Source organism: Mauremys mutica, chromosome 7 (assembly GCF_020497125.1).
Source record: "Mauremys mutica isolate MM-2020 ecotype Southern chromosome 7, ASM2049712v1, whole genome shotgun sequence".
Lineage (NCBI taxonomy): Eukaryota > Metazoa > Chordata > Testudines > Geoemydidae > Mauremys > Mauremys mutica.
Window position 1 is genome coordinate 106,188,483 of NC_059078.1, and position 17,882 is coordinate 106,206,364.

The 17,882-nt window shown below is 40.1% G+C and overlaps 1 protein-coding gene across 1 annotated transcript in view; it reads right to left on the reverse strand.

The window, feature by feature from the left end:
• Positions 1-544: 544 nt before the first annotated feature.
• MKI67 (marker of proliferation Ki-67) overlaps positions 545-17,882 on the reverse strand; it is a 44,707-nt gene continuing 27,369 nt past the window's right edge. The window contains exons 13-18 of the mRNA XM_045024603.1: positions 16,386-16,557; positions 13,820-13,954; positions 10,204-11,186; positions 8,270-8,333; positions 2,829-6,662; positions 545-1,214 (exon numbers count right to left, since the gene is read on the reverse strand). Coding sequence (XP_044880538.1) covers positions 1,075-1,214; positions 2,829-6,662; positions 8,270-8,333; positions 10,204-11,186; positions 13,820-13,954; positions 16,386-16,557 — 5,328 coding nt within the window. The 3' untranslated portion in view covers positions 545-1,074. The remainder of the gene's footprint in view (positions 1,215-2,828; positions 6,663-8,269; positions 8,334-10,203; positions 11,187-13,819; positions 13,955-16,385; positions 16,558-17,882) is intronic.

The window sequence follows — 17,882 nt, forward strand, 5'->3', positions numbered from 1 at the left end:
GGTACTGCTAAGGGATAAACCTCCAGCATCAGTGCACATGGCGTGCATCCACACCTACTGTGGAATACACATGAGCAATCACTCGAAGAAGAATAATAGTCTTTAGTTAGTGTGTACATATCTACATGGTGCTTGGATGCTGAAAACACTTGGATGATGTTAAATTAACTGCATACAAAACACAGAACAACACTCCTTTGAAAAAGAGGAGTTGGGGAAAGAGCAGCCCCATTGCTTTAAGATGCCCACTCTTTGTCCATTTAGTTCTGCAGGCTGTCTGGTGTTAGCAATCATGTACAATTGGACCTGCTGCAGAGCAAACAGCAGTCTTCCCCCACAAACTAGGGGACAACCAATATTCTAGGAGACCCACCATATACAAGACATGCTTCCATAAACCTGCTGGGTCATTTAGAGGAATGGGGGAATAACACTGACACTGTGCTTGTGAGAAAAAATAGTAATGATACATAAATCTTGAGTTTTCCTAATATACTTATAACTAAAAGTATGCTTAAATCACAAAATAAAATCACACATCTAATTAACATTTACAAAATTTATTAACTCTTATAAAAATCTATTTGCATTTTTTGCAGTAGTCAATTTAAGCTGTTAAATCAGAATTCTCACATAATAGTTTTGCTAATAAAAACCTGTAGACTTTTTTAAAAGGATATTTACAGAACTTTCATGAAAAAATAAAACTTCAGTATCCCAAAATTAAGCTAACTAGATAAGAACGTACAATTACATATGGGCAGATTCAGCAAAGTAATACAACTTCCAGACTGCTGAAATGATCATCAATGAAAGGAGGCATCAGTGTTGCCACAGAAAGTTTTTTGGTTGCTGTAATTTTGCACAAGCTCACAACAGTTTGGAAAGCAAATATATTTGGCTGAATTATGCCATTAAAAGAGGTCTCTCTTCTACTTATATAAACAGATAAACATATCTCCATTATACCTAAATTCACGGAATGCTTTACAACTCTATGAAATCTAAGTACGTAAAAAACCTGCAAAATCAAATTCTGAAAAAAATTCAAAACTGGAACTACAACTATTAAGGTTATTTTCTTGTTCTTGCACTTGTTCTTGTTTTCCTTTCTGTTCCTCCAGCACTCTGAATCATGCTTATACCACCTTTGCCAAGTTCTCCTTTAGTTTTGTTTCTTGTTTCTTTCTGCAGAGTTATACTTTCACCACACTCTGTTTGTAAAAAAAAAAATATATTAATTGTAAATTTGGATAATAAATCAAACTTTTGAGCTGAAATTCAAATCTTCAGCTATGCTGTTTTAAAGAAAAATATCCCTAATAAATATATCCCAGAGACAATACCCAGGAATACAAGAAACCAGTTATGAAAGCTGTACTTCTGCACAACCAGCATCCTTTAAAATAGATCCCTGAAGGCTCACAGCTATTTCTGAAACCAGATTAACATTAATAAGTGCACTAAACCTAATTATTTTTCTTATGTGGCATTTTGCAACCATGGTAGTCCATTCTGTACAAATAGACTTCAGATACTGTGGTTAGCTGTGATATATGCAGGGAAGCCTGTTGAATAAGCAGTCATGGACAATTTGATGATTGTACTAAAAGGCTATGGTGGAGCAGCAGATGACACTCATAAATCACCATAAATGTCCAAAGATAGTGCTGTGATATAGTGAATGCAGGCCACCGTTCAGTAAGCATGCTGCCAACATTCCTGCTGCCTTGTAGGTTTAAGCCTACAGGCTAAGGTTCCAACCAAAATAACTGGCTGCACTTGATTCTTGGGGTCTTTGTCCAGTATTAGTCCCAAAGTTATACCATAAACCCAATTTGATATTTTATTTTAGTGATTTTTTTAGTTTTTACATACGAGTTAAAAAAAGACACCCAATAAAAATATTAAAGCAAGGAAAACCCTGCATTAGAATATACAGCAGTGGTTTTGGGTCCACAAAGAGAGGCAGGTCAGGCTCTTCAGTGTAAAGAAAAGACTAGACACCTGCATAGGAATCTCGAAACCAGAGGAAACAGGTGCTGATCCCAGAAAAAAGTCACTAATGGCACCAGAGATGGTAGCTACCGTCAGAAGTTGCTTGGTGGAAAGATGACCTCCAGCAGAAGAACACTGTCCAGAAGAACGGCAAGAAAGGAATCAGGCACCAAAGCAAGCCTGTATAGCAGGAGCAGGAAGCAAGCAAGGGAACCAGACGGCAGGATAAAAGAATGAGAAAAAGGAACAAGACAAAAGGGCAAATGTAAAAGGGAAAAAAGGGAGAGGGTAGCATGAGCATGGGATTGGAGGATCAGACAGCAAAAGAGCATATGCAGGGGAAGAGGGGACCAGGCAGAGAAGGATGAGAAGGAACATACATAAGTGGAGAAGATTAAATGAAGATGAAAAAGACGGTGATCTTTTACAATTGACAGCTATCACATTGAAAACAAGTTATCTAAATATTTTCCTAATATTTTTTCATGTTAACAATTGTTGTAATTGCAACAGAGAAGTTGTACAATTGCAAATAGATTGAGGGGAAGGTGATTCATAATACGAAAAATTTTGAGTACTTCAATCTTAAAAGTTTGTTGCCTCAGGGATACTTAGTACATGTTTGTATAGCACCTAGCACCTTTGTTACTGTAAATCTGAAGTACTGGGACCTACAGTAATGTAAATTTTATCACTTTTATTCACAACATTAAGTTACATGCAAGATCAAGGATAAACTTTCTTATCTAAAGCATGCAATAGTGTGCATTCACCCACCTTCAAAAATTAAACAATTATGTTAGGTAACTGAAAATAAATCATTGCCATACCTGATTTTAATTTTTTGGCTGCCTTTTCATCCTCTGGCAAGTGGCGTTTTCCCCTGAGAGAAGTGGAACTAGCTGCTTGAGATGCGAGATCAACCTGTTTCCTTCTGCCCTTTCTTGGTGGATTAGCTTTTGCCTTGGTTGTATTTCCCAAAGGCACATTTTGGTCTTCTTTAGGAACCTTCTCTTTACCATCATTTTCTGGCAAGCTGCTTTTTCCTCGGAGAGGGGTGGAACTAGCTGCCTGTGATGTGAGATCAACCTGTTTCCTTCTGCCCCTTTTTGATGCCTGGGAAGTAATATTTTCCAAAGGCACATTTTGGTCTTCCTTCGGAACCTTCTCTTTACCATCATTTTCTGGCAAGCTGCTTTTTCCTCGGAGAGAAGTGGAACTAGCTGCCTGTGTTGTGACCTCAACCTGTTTCCTTCTGCCCTTTCTTGGTGGATTAGCTTTTGCCTCAGTAGTATTTCCCAAAGGCACATTTTGGTCTTCTTTAGGGACCTTCTCTTTACCATCATTTTCTGGCAAGCTGCTTTTTCCTCGGAGAGAAGTGGAACTAGCTGCCTGTGTTGTGACCTCAACCTGTTTCCTTCTGCCCTTTCTTGGTGGATTAGCTTTTGCCTCAGTAGTATTTCCCAAAGGCACATTTTGGTCTTCTTTAGGGACCTTCTCTTTACCATCATTTTCTGGCAAGCTGCTTTTTCCTCGGAGAGGGGTGGAACTAGCTGCCTGTGATGTGAGATCAACCTGTTTCCTTCTGCCCCTTTTTGATGCCTGGGAAGTAATATTTTCCAAAGGCACATTTTGGTCTTCCTTCGGAACCTTCTCTTTACCATCATTTTCTGGCAAGCTGCTTTTTCCTCGGAGAGAAGTGGAACTAGCTGCCTGTGTTGTGACCTCAACCTGTTTCCTTCTGCCCTTTCTTGGTGGATTAGCTTTTGCCTCAGTAATATTTTCCAAAGGCACATTTTGGTCTTCCTTCGGAACCTTCTCTTTACCATCATTTTCTGGCAAGCTGCTTTTTCCTCGGAGAGGGGTGGAACTAGCTGCCTGTGTTGTGACCTCAACCTGTTTCCTTCTGCCCTTTCTTGGTGGATTAGCTTTTGCCTCAGTAGTATTTCCCAAAGGCACATTTTGGTCTTCTTTAGGGACCTTCTCTTTACCATCATTTTCTGGCAAGCTGCTTTTTCCTCGGAGAGAAGTGGAACTAGCTGCCTGTGTTGTTACCTCAACCTGTTTCCTTCTGCCCTTTCTTGGTGGATTAGCTTTTACCTCAGCTGTATTTCCCAAAGACACATTTTGGTCTTCTTTAGGGACCTTCTCTTTACCACCATTTTCTGTCAAGCTACTTTTTCCTCTGAGAGAAGTGCAACTAGCTGCCTGAGATGTGAGAGAAACTTGGTTCCTTCTGCCCCTTCTTGATAGCTTCTCTTTTGTAGGTGAAACAATAGCTTCCAATGGCACATTTTCATCTTCTGACATCTCTTCTTTACCGCTATCTCCTGGCAAGCTGAATTTTCCTCCAAAAGTGGAATTAGCTGCCAGTACTCTATGATCAACCTGTTTCCTTCTGCCTCTTCTAGATGTATTCTCTTTTGTTGGGGAAGCACTAGATTCCAAAGCTGCATCTTGGTCTTTTTTAGTAGCTTCTTTTTTGGCATCACTTTCTGGCAAGCCGTATTTTTCTCTAAGAGAAATGGAACTAACTGCATGTGGTGAGAGATCAACTTCTTTCCTTCTGCCCCTTCTTGAGAGATTTTCATTTGCTTGAGAAGGAATGTTTTCTGAAGTCTCATTTTGGTCTTTATCATTACCTTCAGGTAAAATTTGTTTTCCTCTGAGAGAAGCAGAACTGGCTTCCTCAAGTTCAAAATGAACTTTTTTCCCTCTGTCTCTTCTTGGTATATTTTCATTTGCTTCTGTAGGATTATTTTCTAAAATCTCAATTTGTTTGGTTTCAGATGCTTCCTGTTTGCCATCACCTTTCCTTATCCTCTTTCCACGTCTAAGAACAGTTCTCTCATCATCTTTAGGACCGTATACCATTGCAGCAGTTGGATTGTTTGGGGCTTCCGTGGTTTTGGAACTTTGCACTGTCTGTAGAGATCCTAGGGAGTCTTTTGTAGAAATTGTCTCTGGTTCAGTTTCTGATATATTCTGTGGTATCATTTTTTCATTTTTGGCAAATTCACCTTCCTTAATGTCCAATATACCTTTTTGACCTCTCTTATTTCCATGAGTTTGATTAGTTTTTTTTATTGAATTCCTGTTTGCTTGCAAGCTATGAACATCAAGTGGTGGTTCATTTGTGTTTTCAAAATGTGACTTCTTTAACTTTAAGCTTTGACCTGTTTCTGCTTCCTTATTTCCCTGAGATGCTTTTGTCTCATTTTTTATAGATTTGTGTGTTTTAACTACAGTTTCTTTTGATGTTTTCTTGGTTTCCTGGACACGTCTTACATTTTCAGGTCCCATCTCTGTACTTACGTTCTTTGTTTCCTCTAATTGCTTTCTAGATTTTACTCTCAAAGATTTTCTTCCTTTCATTTCTGTTACTATAATTTCAAGGTTTATTGGTTTATTGATTTCAGATTCTTTTACTGCAGCAGCCTCAATGATACTGTTGGCAAAATCCTTTTTATCTGTTTGTATGCACTTTTCTGTTTCTGCTCTACCAGGGTTCCTTGTTGTCTGTCTTTGGGGTTTTTCTTTTGCATCATGTTCCTCTGTAAATCCCTGTTTGTTATCTTCCGTTTTCCCTCTTCTGGTTCTTTTAGCTGGAACTAATGATTCTAGCATTTCTAATTTTTTCTCCCCTGTAGACCTCTTCCTAACTGACAGAGCCACCTTTTCATTATTTTTTACACTATCTTGACCAGACTTATCCTCAGGTGCTATAAGCCCTGTTTGTAGAGGGTGCCCTTTTACATTTTTACTGCTACTAGATACATTTGCTGTCTTCAGACTTTGATCATTTTCCATTATTAAAATGTGATTTGTGACAGATTGATGCACAGTCTGCAAATTCTGTTTCATACTTTTAGTTTCTCTTTGTAGCATTAAAGAATCTTTATCATGAGACTCAAGACTCCTTTTACCTCTTCTGGAGCTATGAAAAGTTCCATTTATTTCTCCTGCGGAAACAGCTTCCTTATTTTTGTCAAGTTGTTTGTGAACATGAATTTTTGAAATAATTTCTTCTTGCATACACTGATTGGTTCTCTCATTTCTTCCTAGATTTTTAACTACAGAAGTGAAAGCAACAGCCTCTTCCTTCTGGTCTTCAATCCTCTCTTTCATCAGAACTGGTAATTCTAGTAAATTTACATTCTTCTTTAGATTTTCTTCACATTCTCTTAGTGACGAGGGGTTCTCTTTTATTTCTATTTTCTGCTGTTTTGCCCTTGTAGATTTTTTGTCTTTACTGGACAAATCGATAGATTCCTGGATAAGATTTAATTGTGGGGCAACAGGATTTTCAAAAAGCAATTCTTTATCATCACTATCTTTCAAATATTGGTTTAATTCTCTTTGCAGTTGCACAGCTGGTTCTTGAACTGGATCCATTTTGGTAAGTAAAAGAGAGATTACTGAATTTGAGAGATTATGGCTCTCTGTCTGAGAGCTATCACTCATTTTTTCTTTTTCAATATTTTCTATATTTTTCACAATTTCTGACTCAGGTGAAATACATGCATGTTCAAGGCTTTCTTGCAATTCTTGTTCATTTTTAATGTTTCTATTCCTTGATCTCACAAATGGGAGTGATGTTTTTTCAAGTGAATCTTCCATTTTTTTCTCTCGCTTCAGTTCTCTTTCATAATTTCCTCTGGATTCTAAAACAAGTAACATTTTTATTAAAAACACAGAACAAAAGGATCAAGAATAAAATTAGTAAAATAACTGCACAACATGCCTGATCAAAATTATCTCTAAGCTTAGGGTAGGACTATTTGATTCTATTAAAATGGTAAGTTAACGTATATTTAATATTCTAAATAAGATATCTGAGTGACTTCTACAGATTCAACAATGAATGCTTTTTGATTACACAGTAAAAGGAAACAAATGTTATTTTATTGGTTGGGCTACGGATATTTTAGAATGAGAGAAACTTGAATACATCTGATACTTTAGATATGATTATTTCATGACTGTTTAATAACCAGTGATAAAGGATATAATTACGGTTACTATGATGATTTGGGGAATCTGTCTCTGTACAACTTATGAATTCTGATTGATTTTATGTATAAAATTCTAACTCTCATGCATTAAATCAGCCATTGGCTGACAATGACATTGTTGTATACCACACACTGGTGGAAGGATTCTCCCACACAGAAAAATCAAAAGAAGTCCTTAACATTTAAAGACTGTGCTCTGGAAGGACAATTGGTATACTAAAGAGGGTGCTTGGGCTGTAAGAATCCAGTTATTCCAGGTGGTCTGCAGGGAGGCTGGTTGCAGCAGTGGATATTCTCTATCAGGACAGAAGAGGTGTTAGAACTGGCTTTTAAAAATGGTGAGCAGGTGCGGCTCTAGGTATTTTGCAGCCCCAAGCATGGCAGGCAAGCTGCCTTTGGCGGCTTGCCTGCGGGAGGTCCCCGGTCCCGCGGATTCGGCAGTACACCTGCGGAAGCTGTGCCGAAGCCGCGGGACCAACGGATCATCCGCAGGCATGCCGCCGAAGGCAACCTGCTTGCCGCCCTCACGGCGACCGGCAAAGTGCCCCCCGTGGCTTGCTGCCCCAGGCACACTGGTGCCTGGAGCTGCCCCTGACGGTGAGGCTGGGAGGTTCATTCTGGGACATGTTTTCTCAGCTAGAGAGAACTTTTCAACTCTCTGACCAGCCCAAATTGATGAGAGTTAGCTGCAAAGAGTCAGAGAGGAGAATCCATAACCAGGAAGAGAAGGCTGAGCTGGAAGAAAGGTGACCTGGGATCCCAATGATACACAGCAAAAAATCCTGTTAATTTCATTTGTATATATTTAGCAAAATCTACATTAAGGCAATATTAAACCAAAAAAGTCACGAAATGTGAAAGTTGATCCTGCATTAAGGAAAGGGTACCGCTGTATTTAGTACAAATAACAGCTAAATGCACAAGATAGTGTAGGGTGAGTCAATAGATAGCATTCTTACCTTCAACTCAGTTCTGAACCAACATAGTGTTAACGGAATAATATGCTTTTGGAAGTCTTTCAAAAGAGATTTAATTTTAAGTGAAGTTTAACAGCAAGATTTTCATGCTGGTGGATCTACAGATGTTACTATCAGCATACTACATTCATAAATTCCAATTCCCAGCAGCAAGTATTCAAAATTATCACTGCACAAACTAAATTAAATATTTTCTGTGTAATCTGGCATTTCCAAAAACACACATATTTAAGATACATTATAAATTATAGCGTTAAAAATGCTCACATCTGTACTTACCATGTTCACTTTTAGGATCAATATGAGGAGAATTATTTTCTTGCATGAGATCCGTAACTTTGACCTAACAAAATTAAATAGTAATCAATATATCTGTGGCTGTCAGGGCTAAGGACAAGAAGGAGATTTTAAGTATATTAAGAAGAAAAGAAATGCTAATAATGGTATAGACCTCCTACTAGAAGGAGATGTTAAAACAGTTAATGATGCAAAAAAGGCAGGAAGTATTAACATTTCTGTTCTATATTTGAAAAGAAGCAGGAAAATATACTTTTAATCACATGAGGATGATGAGCTACTTTCCAGCCCATTACTAACTAAGAAGGATGTTAAAAAACATCTGCTATGACTAAATATTTTAAATTGGCAGGCTCTGGTAACTTGCACTCAAAGAGCCCTAGAAGGCTTAGCTGAGAAGATCTCTGGCCTGCTCATGATAATTGTTAATAAATCTTGAAATAGCAGGGAAATGCCATAAGTCCAGAAGAGTGGTCATGTGCCAATATTTAAAAAGGACAGGCGGGATGACCCAGGTAACTATAGGCTGGTTAGCCTTACATCAAACCCAGGCAAAATAACTGAAAAGAGATTCAACTGATAAAGAATTAAAGGATAGAAATACAACTAATTCCAGTAAACATGATTTTATGGAAAACAGATCTTGTCAAATAAACCTGATTTAATCCACTTTTGAGATTACAAGTTTGGTTGAGAAAGGTAATTGTTTAGATACTTAAGAATTTTGTAAGGCATTTTTGACTTAGTATCACTCAACATTCTGATTAAAAAAATAGCACTATACAATATCAAAAAAGCACATAAAATAGAATAAGAACCAGCTGACAGATCTTTAAAAAAAAAATAAAGTAGTGGTCAATGGAGAATCGTTAGCAAATGGGGGTATTTATAGCAGAATTCTGCAGGGATTGGTGATAGGCCTGATGTTATTCAACATTTTCATCAATGATCTAGAATTAAATATAAAATCATTGCTGATAAAACTTACATATGACACAGACTGACTGAGTGATAAATAACGAGCAGGACAGGGTTGACATCATAGAGAGTGGTCTTGATCACCTGGCAAACTGGTCCCATTCAAACACAATATGTTTTAATGCAGCCAAATGGAAAGTTTTACACATCTAGGAAACAAGCAATGCAGGCCGTATCTACAGAATGGGGGGATTGTATCATGGAAAGCAGTAATTCTGAAAAGGATTTAGGAGGTCAGAGAGGAAAGGCAAAACAACATGTTCTCAGTACACTGTGACAAAAAGGGCTACTGTGATCCTTAAACATATGAACAGGGGAATAGTGAGCAAGAGTTGGGAAATAATCTTACCTCTGTAGAAAGCATTGGTGAGACACGTACTGGGAAACCACATACAATTTTGATGTCCATGTTTTTAAAATGTTAAAAAATTGGAAAGGGTGAAGTGAGAGATTAAAAAAGCTCAATCGGCTTAGTTTATCAAAAATGGTTGAAAGCCAATTTGATTACAGTACGTTCTCAGAAAGAAAATTTCAAGTACTCAAGAACTCTAATCTAGCAAAGAAACACATAAGAATCACCAGTGGCTGGAAGCTGAAGCCAGACAAATCCAAGTTAGAAATAATGCATAAATTTTAATAATGAAAGCAATTAACAACCATGGGCACAAGCTACCAAGGGAAGTGATGGATTCTTAATTAGAAGATATCAAGAGATGGAGAATCCACCACTGCACCTGTGTTGTGCTCAATAACTTATTTAGCATTATTTTTGGAACACATGCATCAGCCAAATAAGTTATTGAGCTCAACACAGGGATAAACTGGATGACATTTTATAGCCAAGAAGACAGTATAGATCATCTTATGGTATCCTCTAGTCTTAACATTTATGAATTTGACTAAAATTAAAATTATCAAAATAACATAAGATCTTTTACCTTAATTTCCTTTGGTGTATCAAAAATTTCTTTAACACCAGCATAATCCACTTCAGAATTTGAATATTTTTGTTTAGGCTCAGCCATAAACTTTTGCAGTCCCACAAAATCATCAACCGGTAGATATTTTTCCCTTGGTGTCCTCAGTAGTCTGCTGATACCAAACATGTCTTCTACTGGTTCAACTCTTTCATTTGATGTCTTCAATAGCCTTTTGATTCCTACCGTATCTTCTGATTGGATTTTCTGCTTAGATGTTTTCATATGGCTGATCCCTATCATGTCTTCTACTGGCTGACATTTCTGCTTTTGTGTTCTCTTCATAAAAGAAACTCCCACCAGATCATTTACTATTTGCTTTTTTTGTGCTGGAGTCTTTAGTAATCTTTTTAAGGCAATTTCATCTGTAAGAGGTTCCATCTTCTGCTCCGGAGTCCTCAAGAGCCTTTTGATGCCCGAGAGAGCCTCGACGGGTTCGGTCTTTTGCTTTGGAGTCCTCAAGAGCCTTTTGACGCCCGAGAGAGCCTCAACAGGTTCGGTCTTTTGCTTTGGAGTCCTCAAGAGCCTTTTGACGCCCGAGAGAGCCTCGACGGGTTCAGTCTTTTGCTTTGGAGTCCTCAAGAGCCTTTTGACGCCCGAGAGAGCCTCGACGGGTTCGGTCTTTTGCTTTGGAGTCCTCAAGAGCCTTTTGACGCCCGAGAGAGCCTCGACGGGTTCCGTCTTTTGCTTTGGAGTCTTCACAAGCCTTTTAACTCCCACTCTCATCTCAGTTGCATGCTTTTCTGGCATTACTAACGGATTACTCATTTCCATCTTCTCTTCCAGTACAGTTCTCTCTTTTTTAGGAGTCTGCTTTAACTTAATAGCCACAAAAGCAGAATTTGGAGACTTCTCCACTCTCAGGAAGCGAGATACAACATCTTGACAATCTTTTCTCTGTTGTGACATGCCTGAGGTACTTAATGGTGATATTACCATCTCTCCTGTAATAAAATTGGTTTATGTAATTCTAAAGGAAATGTAAGCAAGGAAGCCGAGTATGCAAATTGCTAAAGTAGTATCAGGTATGCAAAGATTCTGCCCCTCCCACAAAAATCTAGTCTTATTTAAAAAAGTAACTTGGTAATTAACAATGAAAAATAACACAAAGGCACTACACTCATTTTAAAATTAAGTTTTTAATTGAATTAAATACAAAAATAAATATAACTAGTGTTCCTTCTTTTATTTAATCCAATATTAAGTTAAATTTCTTGTATACTGTCCATAAATTTTAAACATGCTGCAAACTTTGTTTTGAAACTGCATAACATACAGTAACTCCTCATTTAACATTGTCCCACTTAATGTTGTTTCAATGTTATGTCCCTGCTCAATTAGGCCTGGTCTACACGGGCGGGGGGGGGGGGAAGGGAGGAGGGGAATCTAAGGTACGCAACTTCAGCTACGTGAATAGCGTAGCTGAAGTCGAAGTACCTTAGCTCGAATTATTTACCCGTCCTCACGGCGCAGAATCGACGTCTGCGTCAACTCCGCTACCGCCACTCGCTCCGGTGGAGTTCCGGAGTCGACGGGAGCGCGTTCGGGGTTCGATATATCGCGTCTAGATAATCTGAGAAATCGATTGCTACCCGCCAATCCGGCGGGTAGTGAAGACGTCCCGTAGGGAACATGCTCGTTTAAAGTTGTGCAATGCTCCCTTATAATGTCGTTTGGCTGCCTGCTTGTAAGATTCTGTGGAAAAGCAGCAACTTTACAAGGGAGAATTGCACAAGTTCCGCTTCTCCACCTCCTCCCACTCCCTCCCAGCGCTTCCCCCACCGCCAAACAGCTGCTTGGCGGCGCTTAGGACTTTCTGGGAGGGAGGGGCAGGAGCGGGGAAGAGCCATGTCTCTGATCCTCCCCCTCCCTCCCAGAAAGTCCTAAGCACCGACGAACAGCTGTTTAGCGGTGCTTAGCATTTTCTGGGAGGGAGGGGGAGGAGTGGAGACGTGGTGCTTCCCTGCTCCTCCCTCTCCGTCCCAGCACTTCGCGCTTAGGACTTTCTGGGAGGGAGGGGCAGGAGCAGGGAAGCACTTAGGACTTTGTGGGGGGAGGGAGGGAGGGATGTGGTGTGCTTCAGAGAGGAGGTGGAGTGGGGGTGGGAAGAGGTGGGCCTGGAGTGGAGCAGGGACAGGAAGAGGCAGGCCTGGAGCATTCCCAACAAAATCCGAGCCTGTTCTCCGGAGAAGCTGCCGCTGCTGCTTCCTAGCGTGCTTGCCTGCAGAGAGCTGTGCCTGTGTGGGGTAAGCCAGGGACACTTCCCAACCACAGTACAATACAGTACTGTACAGTATAATGCCTTTTGTCTGCCCCCAAAAAATTTCCTTGGAATCTAACCCCCCACATTTACATTAAATCTTATGGGACAATTGGAGTCGTTTAACATTATTTCACTTAAAGTTGCATTTTTCAGGAACATAACTACAACGTTAAGTGAGGAGTTACTGTATAAGCATCAGTTGGAAGCTGATTTTTTGGCATAAACGGACATTTGGCATTTTTGGCACTGGAAAAGGCGTGGGGAACAAAAAAACTTGTGCAAGATAAGCACATTAAAGTGACCAGTAAGGCAGTAAAAGTTGATACTGAAATTTGCTTCACTTCGAACTGCTATTTGTCTGTCTGTAGACTCAGAAAACAAATTGTCAAGTTCATATATGGTATATTGTTTGAAAGGTTTTTGTTGTTAACCACAGTTGTATCTACTAGATTTTCCCTACAATTTCTCAAGGTTGCTAACACAAATAGCTATAACATAGGCAAGGTACTGGATCAGTAGAGCCCTGCATGGATACCAATTTATATCCGCGGAAGAGGATATCCGTGGATATAAATTGGTATCTGCAGGACCGCAAGGGTCTCCTGGGAACCACAGTGGCAGAAGGAGCAGAACATAGGGCTGCTGCTCCCAGGAGCCAGCACCCTTTGCTGGCAGCTCCTCCGGTGAGGCTATACTGCCCCAGTCCCGCTCCGATCCCTTCCATGCAGCTGTCTGCATCTCCTATCTAGGGACGTGTGCAACACCTGAACACAAGAGCATGATCAGGGACACCTGCTGAGTATCATCCTTCCACCTTGGATGGCCTTTGGACTTCTCATGCTGGGCCTCACCTTTTCCATCACCACCACCCTCGCCCTATCTTAAAACACAAGCATTGGGCTTAGTTATGTCTGCATTCAACAATTCATTGCATTTTGTTGAAGCAGACCAACTCTTCAATGCTTTAAACCCATTTTGTACAACCATACATGCTTCAACATTCTGAAAGCACCATACTCCATGGGACAATAATTTAATGAAGAAGCGGATCATCCCAGTTCAGAAATAGTTGGGACTACAAATACATCTTTTAAGATAGGTGGTTGAATGCTGCTTTCTATCTCAGAATTACCTCGAACTGCCACCTGCCCCATTCTCACTCTACACTATGTCTGCATAGGTTCAAACAAAACCAATAATTGACTAAGCTTAGCTTCAAAGATCTAGGTTAGTAGCACTAGTCTACTTTTCTTGTATGCAATCCATAAATCCTCACTTCCTTTCCACAGGGTTATTAAAAAGAAACAAACATACCAGACTCCTCTGGAGTGTGTACCTCAGAACCTTCTACTTCAGCACATGATGGTGTAAGATCAGTCTTGTGAGCAGCAGATAAAGATGGACTTCTTTGATTTTCATTTACTGGAGTTCTAAACATCTCAGTCATTCCTATTAATTATATTTAAAGTAATTAGCATATGGTAATAAAGTAATAATTGGAGATATACCAATCTCCTAGAACTGGAAGGGACCTTGAAAGGTCATTGAGTCCAGCCCCCTGCCTTCACTAGCAGGACCAATTTTTGCCCCAGATCCCTAAGTGGCCTCCTCAAGGATTGAACTCACAACCCTGGGTTTAGCAGGCCAATGCTCAAACCACTGAGCTATCCCTCCCCCCTATGTAATATGCTTTGATTTACAAAACAGTTATACAGTTGGCAGAACAAAGAATAAAATGAAGCATTGTGACTTAGTTCCTTTCTTCAAATAGTACACCACACAATGTAACATTAGGGGCAGATAATCATACATGGCTTCACGTTTATGCCTTTGTTTCACAGTAGAGGCATTATAACAGGAGGTAGGTGGTATAATATGTTAATACACTGATTGTTCGAGTCACCTCTGGAAGTATGTTATGTCACAAATGAGAGTCAGGTTAGTAGTTTCATCCCAGATTGAATAAAGACTAATTTCCCTGATTTAAAAAACCCAAATCTAGAACAATAAGGATGTAGTACAGCAGAACTGAGTAGTAGAAATTGTCTGCAAAATACCACGTACATGTGTAAGCACTGCACAACAGGTGTGTGTATGTGTAGGTATGTGTGAGTCAGACTCAGTTCAAGAGATATTGATAATTCACTGTGAGAAGCTCTAAATTAACCACAAAGAGAAAGTGGACACACAGCACTTTATACAGCAAGACATCCAAATATAATGTAAAGTTTAACATTTTTCTGCTGTTAGCTATACATCCTGCTTTTAAATTTTTCACTACCTTCATTTTAAATAAATTGAATGTAATTATTTTTATTTGTAAAACAATGAAACACTACTATACTAAACTACATATAAGTTTTATCTAGAGACATACTTTACTGATGCACCAAGGTGTGATGGCCCAATTTGTATACACAACTGTGCTCCAGATATACAGAAAGCACACATGCTGGGATGATTTAGTTGGTGTTGGTCTTGCTTTGAGCAGGGGATTGGACTAGATGACCTCTTGAGGTCTCGTCCAACCCTAATATTCTATGATTCTATGCATGTATGGAGCATCACAAATTTAAATAATTACAGCTATACATTAAAATAATATTTGATTGAGATACCACTCAAATAACATTTACACTGCAGCAGCTGTCAGATGCCTAAATATAGTTTGAGTCCAATTGTGTTAGGCACTGCACAAAGATAGTACATGAAAGTCCATCTCCAAAGAACTTACTATCTAGACACCAAGACATAACAGGTGCATTTAAAAACAAACAAACAAAAAAGTGATCCCAGTTGGAGAGGAAGTCAGAGGATGTTTTAGTAGTGATTGGCTAAAAATTATACTAATCAGTAGCAGTAATTACAGCTAACTACTTGCCAGTTGTTATATGGCAGTTTTCAGTACTCATTACTAAGTCTGTCATGGAAGTTACGGATTCTTTGACTTTTCGGGACCTCTGCAGCAGCCGGTGTGTCTAGCCTGGGGGCTGCCCCAGCAGTTTGGGCCACCATCCTCCACCTCCCCCAACAGCAGGGATCTTGGGTTGCCATGCGCCCTCCTCCCCAGCAGCCGGAGGGGGTGGCGGGGGGGGGGTCCTGGGCCAACCTCCCCCTCCCCCAGCAGCATCAGCAGGGGTCCTGGGCCACGCACTGCCGCCCTCTACCCCAGAGCACCCAAGATTTAGTCAGGGTTATTTAGCACAAATCATGGACAACTAATGTTTGTTTACTGCCAGTGACCTGTTGATGAGTTTTACTAAAAATACCCGTGACTAAAACATAGCCTTAACTCTCACTTATATTGTAATGAGTAAGACATGTAAAGTGGTAGTTTTACAGATCTGACTGGCAGTTTTCCCCATGTGCAAGTGCAGTATGGGAGAAAGTATAAAGGCACTAGTGTAAAGAAAGTAGAAAACCAGGCAACGGAGACTCTAGCATCATTGGTGGAGTTAAGAGAGCAGTCAACCTTGTTTTAAGGAGAGATACTGCAGAGCTTAACTGTGTTCAGCTTTGAAGGGTAGAACAGGAAGTTTGTATTTGGTGCAGCAGAAGAGGGGGGAAACAGAAGAGGGACCTAGAAGGTAGTGACTTTGACAGCGATGACCTTGACAAAGTTTGCTCATTTTCAAGAAGTTGAAATTAAATACAAACCCTCCTAATACAAGGTTCAAGTTGAGATGTTAAACTCAAGGCCGAAAAAAATTAAAGTTATGGTCCCTGCAGTACATAAAAGTTTTTTCTACTATGTAAAAGAGATTAACATGTTCCAAGTTACACAATAGGCTGTATTAAGTAGAAATTGCTTTTATCAACCAACATGAAGTGAAGTAAGGCAAGGATTATGTGGCTTAATTTTAAAAAGTGTGCAAATTACCTGTGAAGCTTTCATTTATATCCATGTTTTGTTTCAAAGCACAATTCTTGACCACTCTAGGGGCCTCTCCAACCAGCTTCACTGTGGTGGTATGAGCTCTTCCTATCACTATTGTAGCTGGAGAATCTGCATGACCTGTACTAAAATGACCCTTTACTTTTCTTGCTGGAGTCTGTAGAAAGAAAAACAGAGCTGCTCAGTAAGTGAGAATTTATTGTAATAACCAAAACAGCATAAGATCCACACACAAACCTGCACCAGTGTTACTGTGCATTTTTTAAAAATGGATTTTTAGTTTAAATTGGCTTTTTTAATTAAATGAATTCAGGTTTATTTTTCTAAATACAGTAAATCTAGAACCAGAGTTTGTTGATGTACTAAACCAGCTCTTGATAGCAGTTGTCTCTTCTGCAAACAGAGAAAGTTTTCTTCACTTCAGTTCAATAAATAGTTCATGCAAAGCTAAGAATGCAATTGGGAGATGAAAAAAAAATCAGGAAAACTTGTTTTCGTCTTCCAATCTACAAATAAAAACTTGATGTGAGTGGATGACCTTGAAGCACACAATGACCAGAATCAATCAGTTCAATTCACTAACTATAGATAATAATTTACTGGTTAGTTTTAAATGCAAAACATGTTTTGACAAAACTCTTATGTATTCCAGCATGTTAAAGGTAGTTATACTGAACTTCTAAAATTTTTTTTTAAAATACCGGTTTGGTGCATTTTTAATTGAATTTCCATCCAAATAGAGCTTGACATATCACAAGTATTCTTGAAATACAGTGTAAAGCAGTTCTCAACTCATAGCTTGCATGCAGCCCAATTAGCACACAGCTGCAGCCCCTGTGTGCAAAAGGCTGCAGGTAAGTCCAGGATCCCAGGTTTCCAGCTGCCCGGGGGGAGGGGCCTGGGCTGCCCCGCCACCTAGCACGGGGGGGGGGGGGCGCGGACCGGGGGGGGGGGGGGGGTGTCAGGCTCCCGCCTGGCCCTGCAGTCCCTGAGGTCCAGGACAGCTGCTCGTCCCCAGGGGCCTGGGCAGCCATGTAGCAGGGGACTGGGGCGGGCGGCTGGCCCAGCCCGCGTGGCGGGGGTCCTGGGATCTGGGGCAGTTAGCTGGCCCTGTGGAAACCTGGGGACACCAGCCCGCTCTGCAGGCTCCGTCCCCGCCCCCACCCCCGCATGGTCCTGGGGTCGGGACAGCTGCATGGGTGAGGGCAACCAGCCAGGGGAGGCAGCCCACACAGCAGGGGTTCAGGGTCCTGGATCCCTCTGTCCTGCCAGGTTACACATTTTGAGCCGTATATTCAGCCCACAATGTGTACTATGTTGAGACTCACTGGTGTAAAGGCTACATCTAATTGCAGATCAACATGTTTTATTAGTTACAAAGCAATGGAAAAAAAAATCAACCGTTCTTTAGGAAAGCAGCAATTAAGAAATACAAATAAAGATTAAAATAAATTATTGAAATATATGTTTCCTGATTGCTGA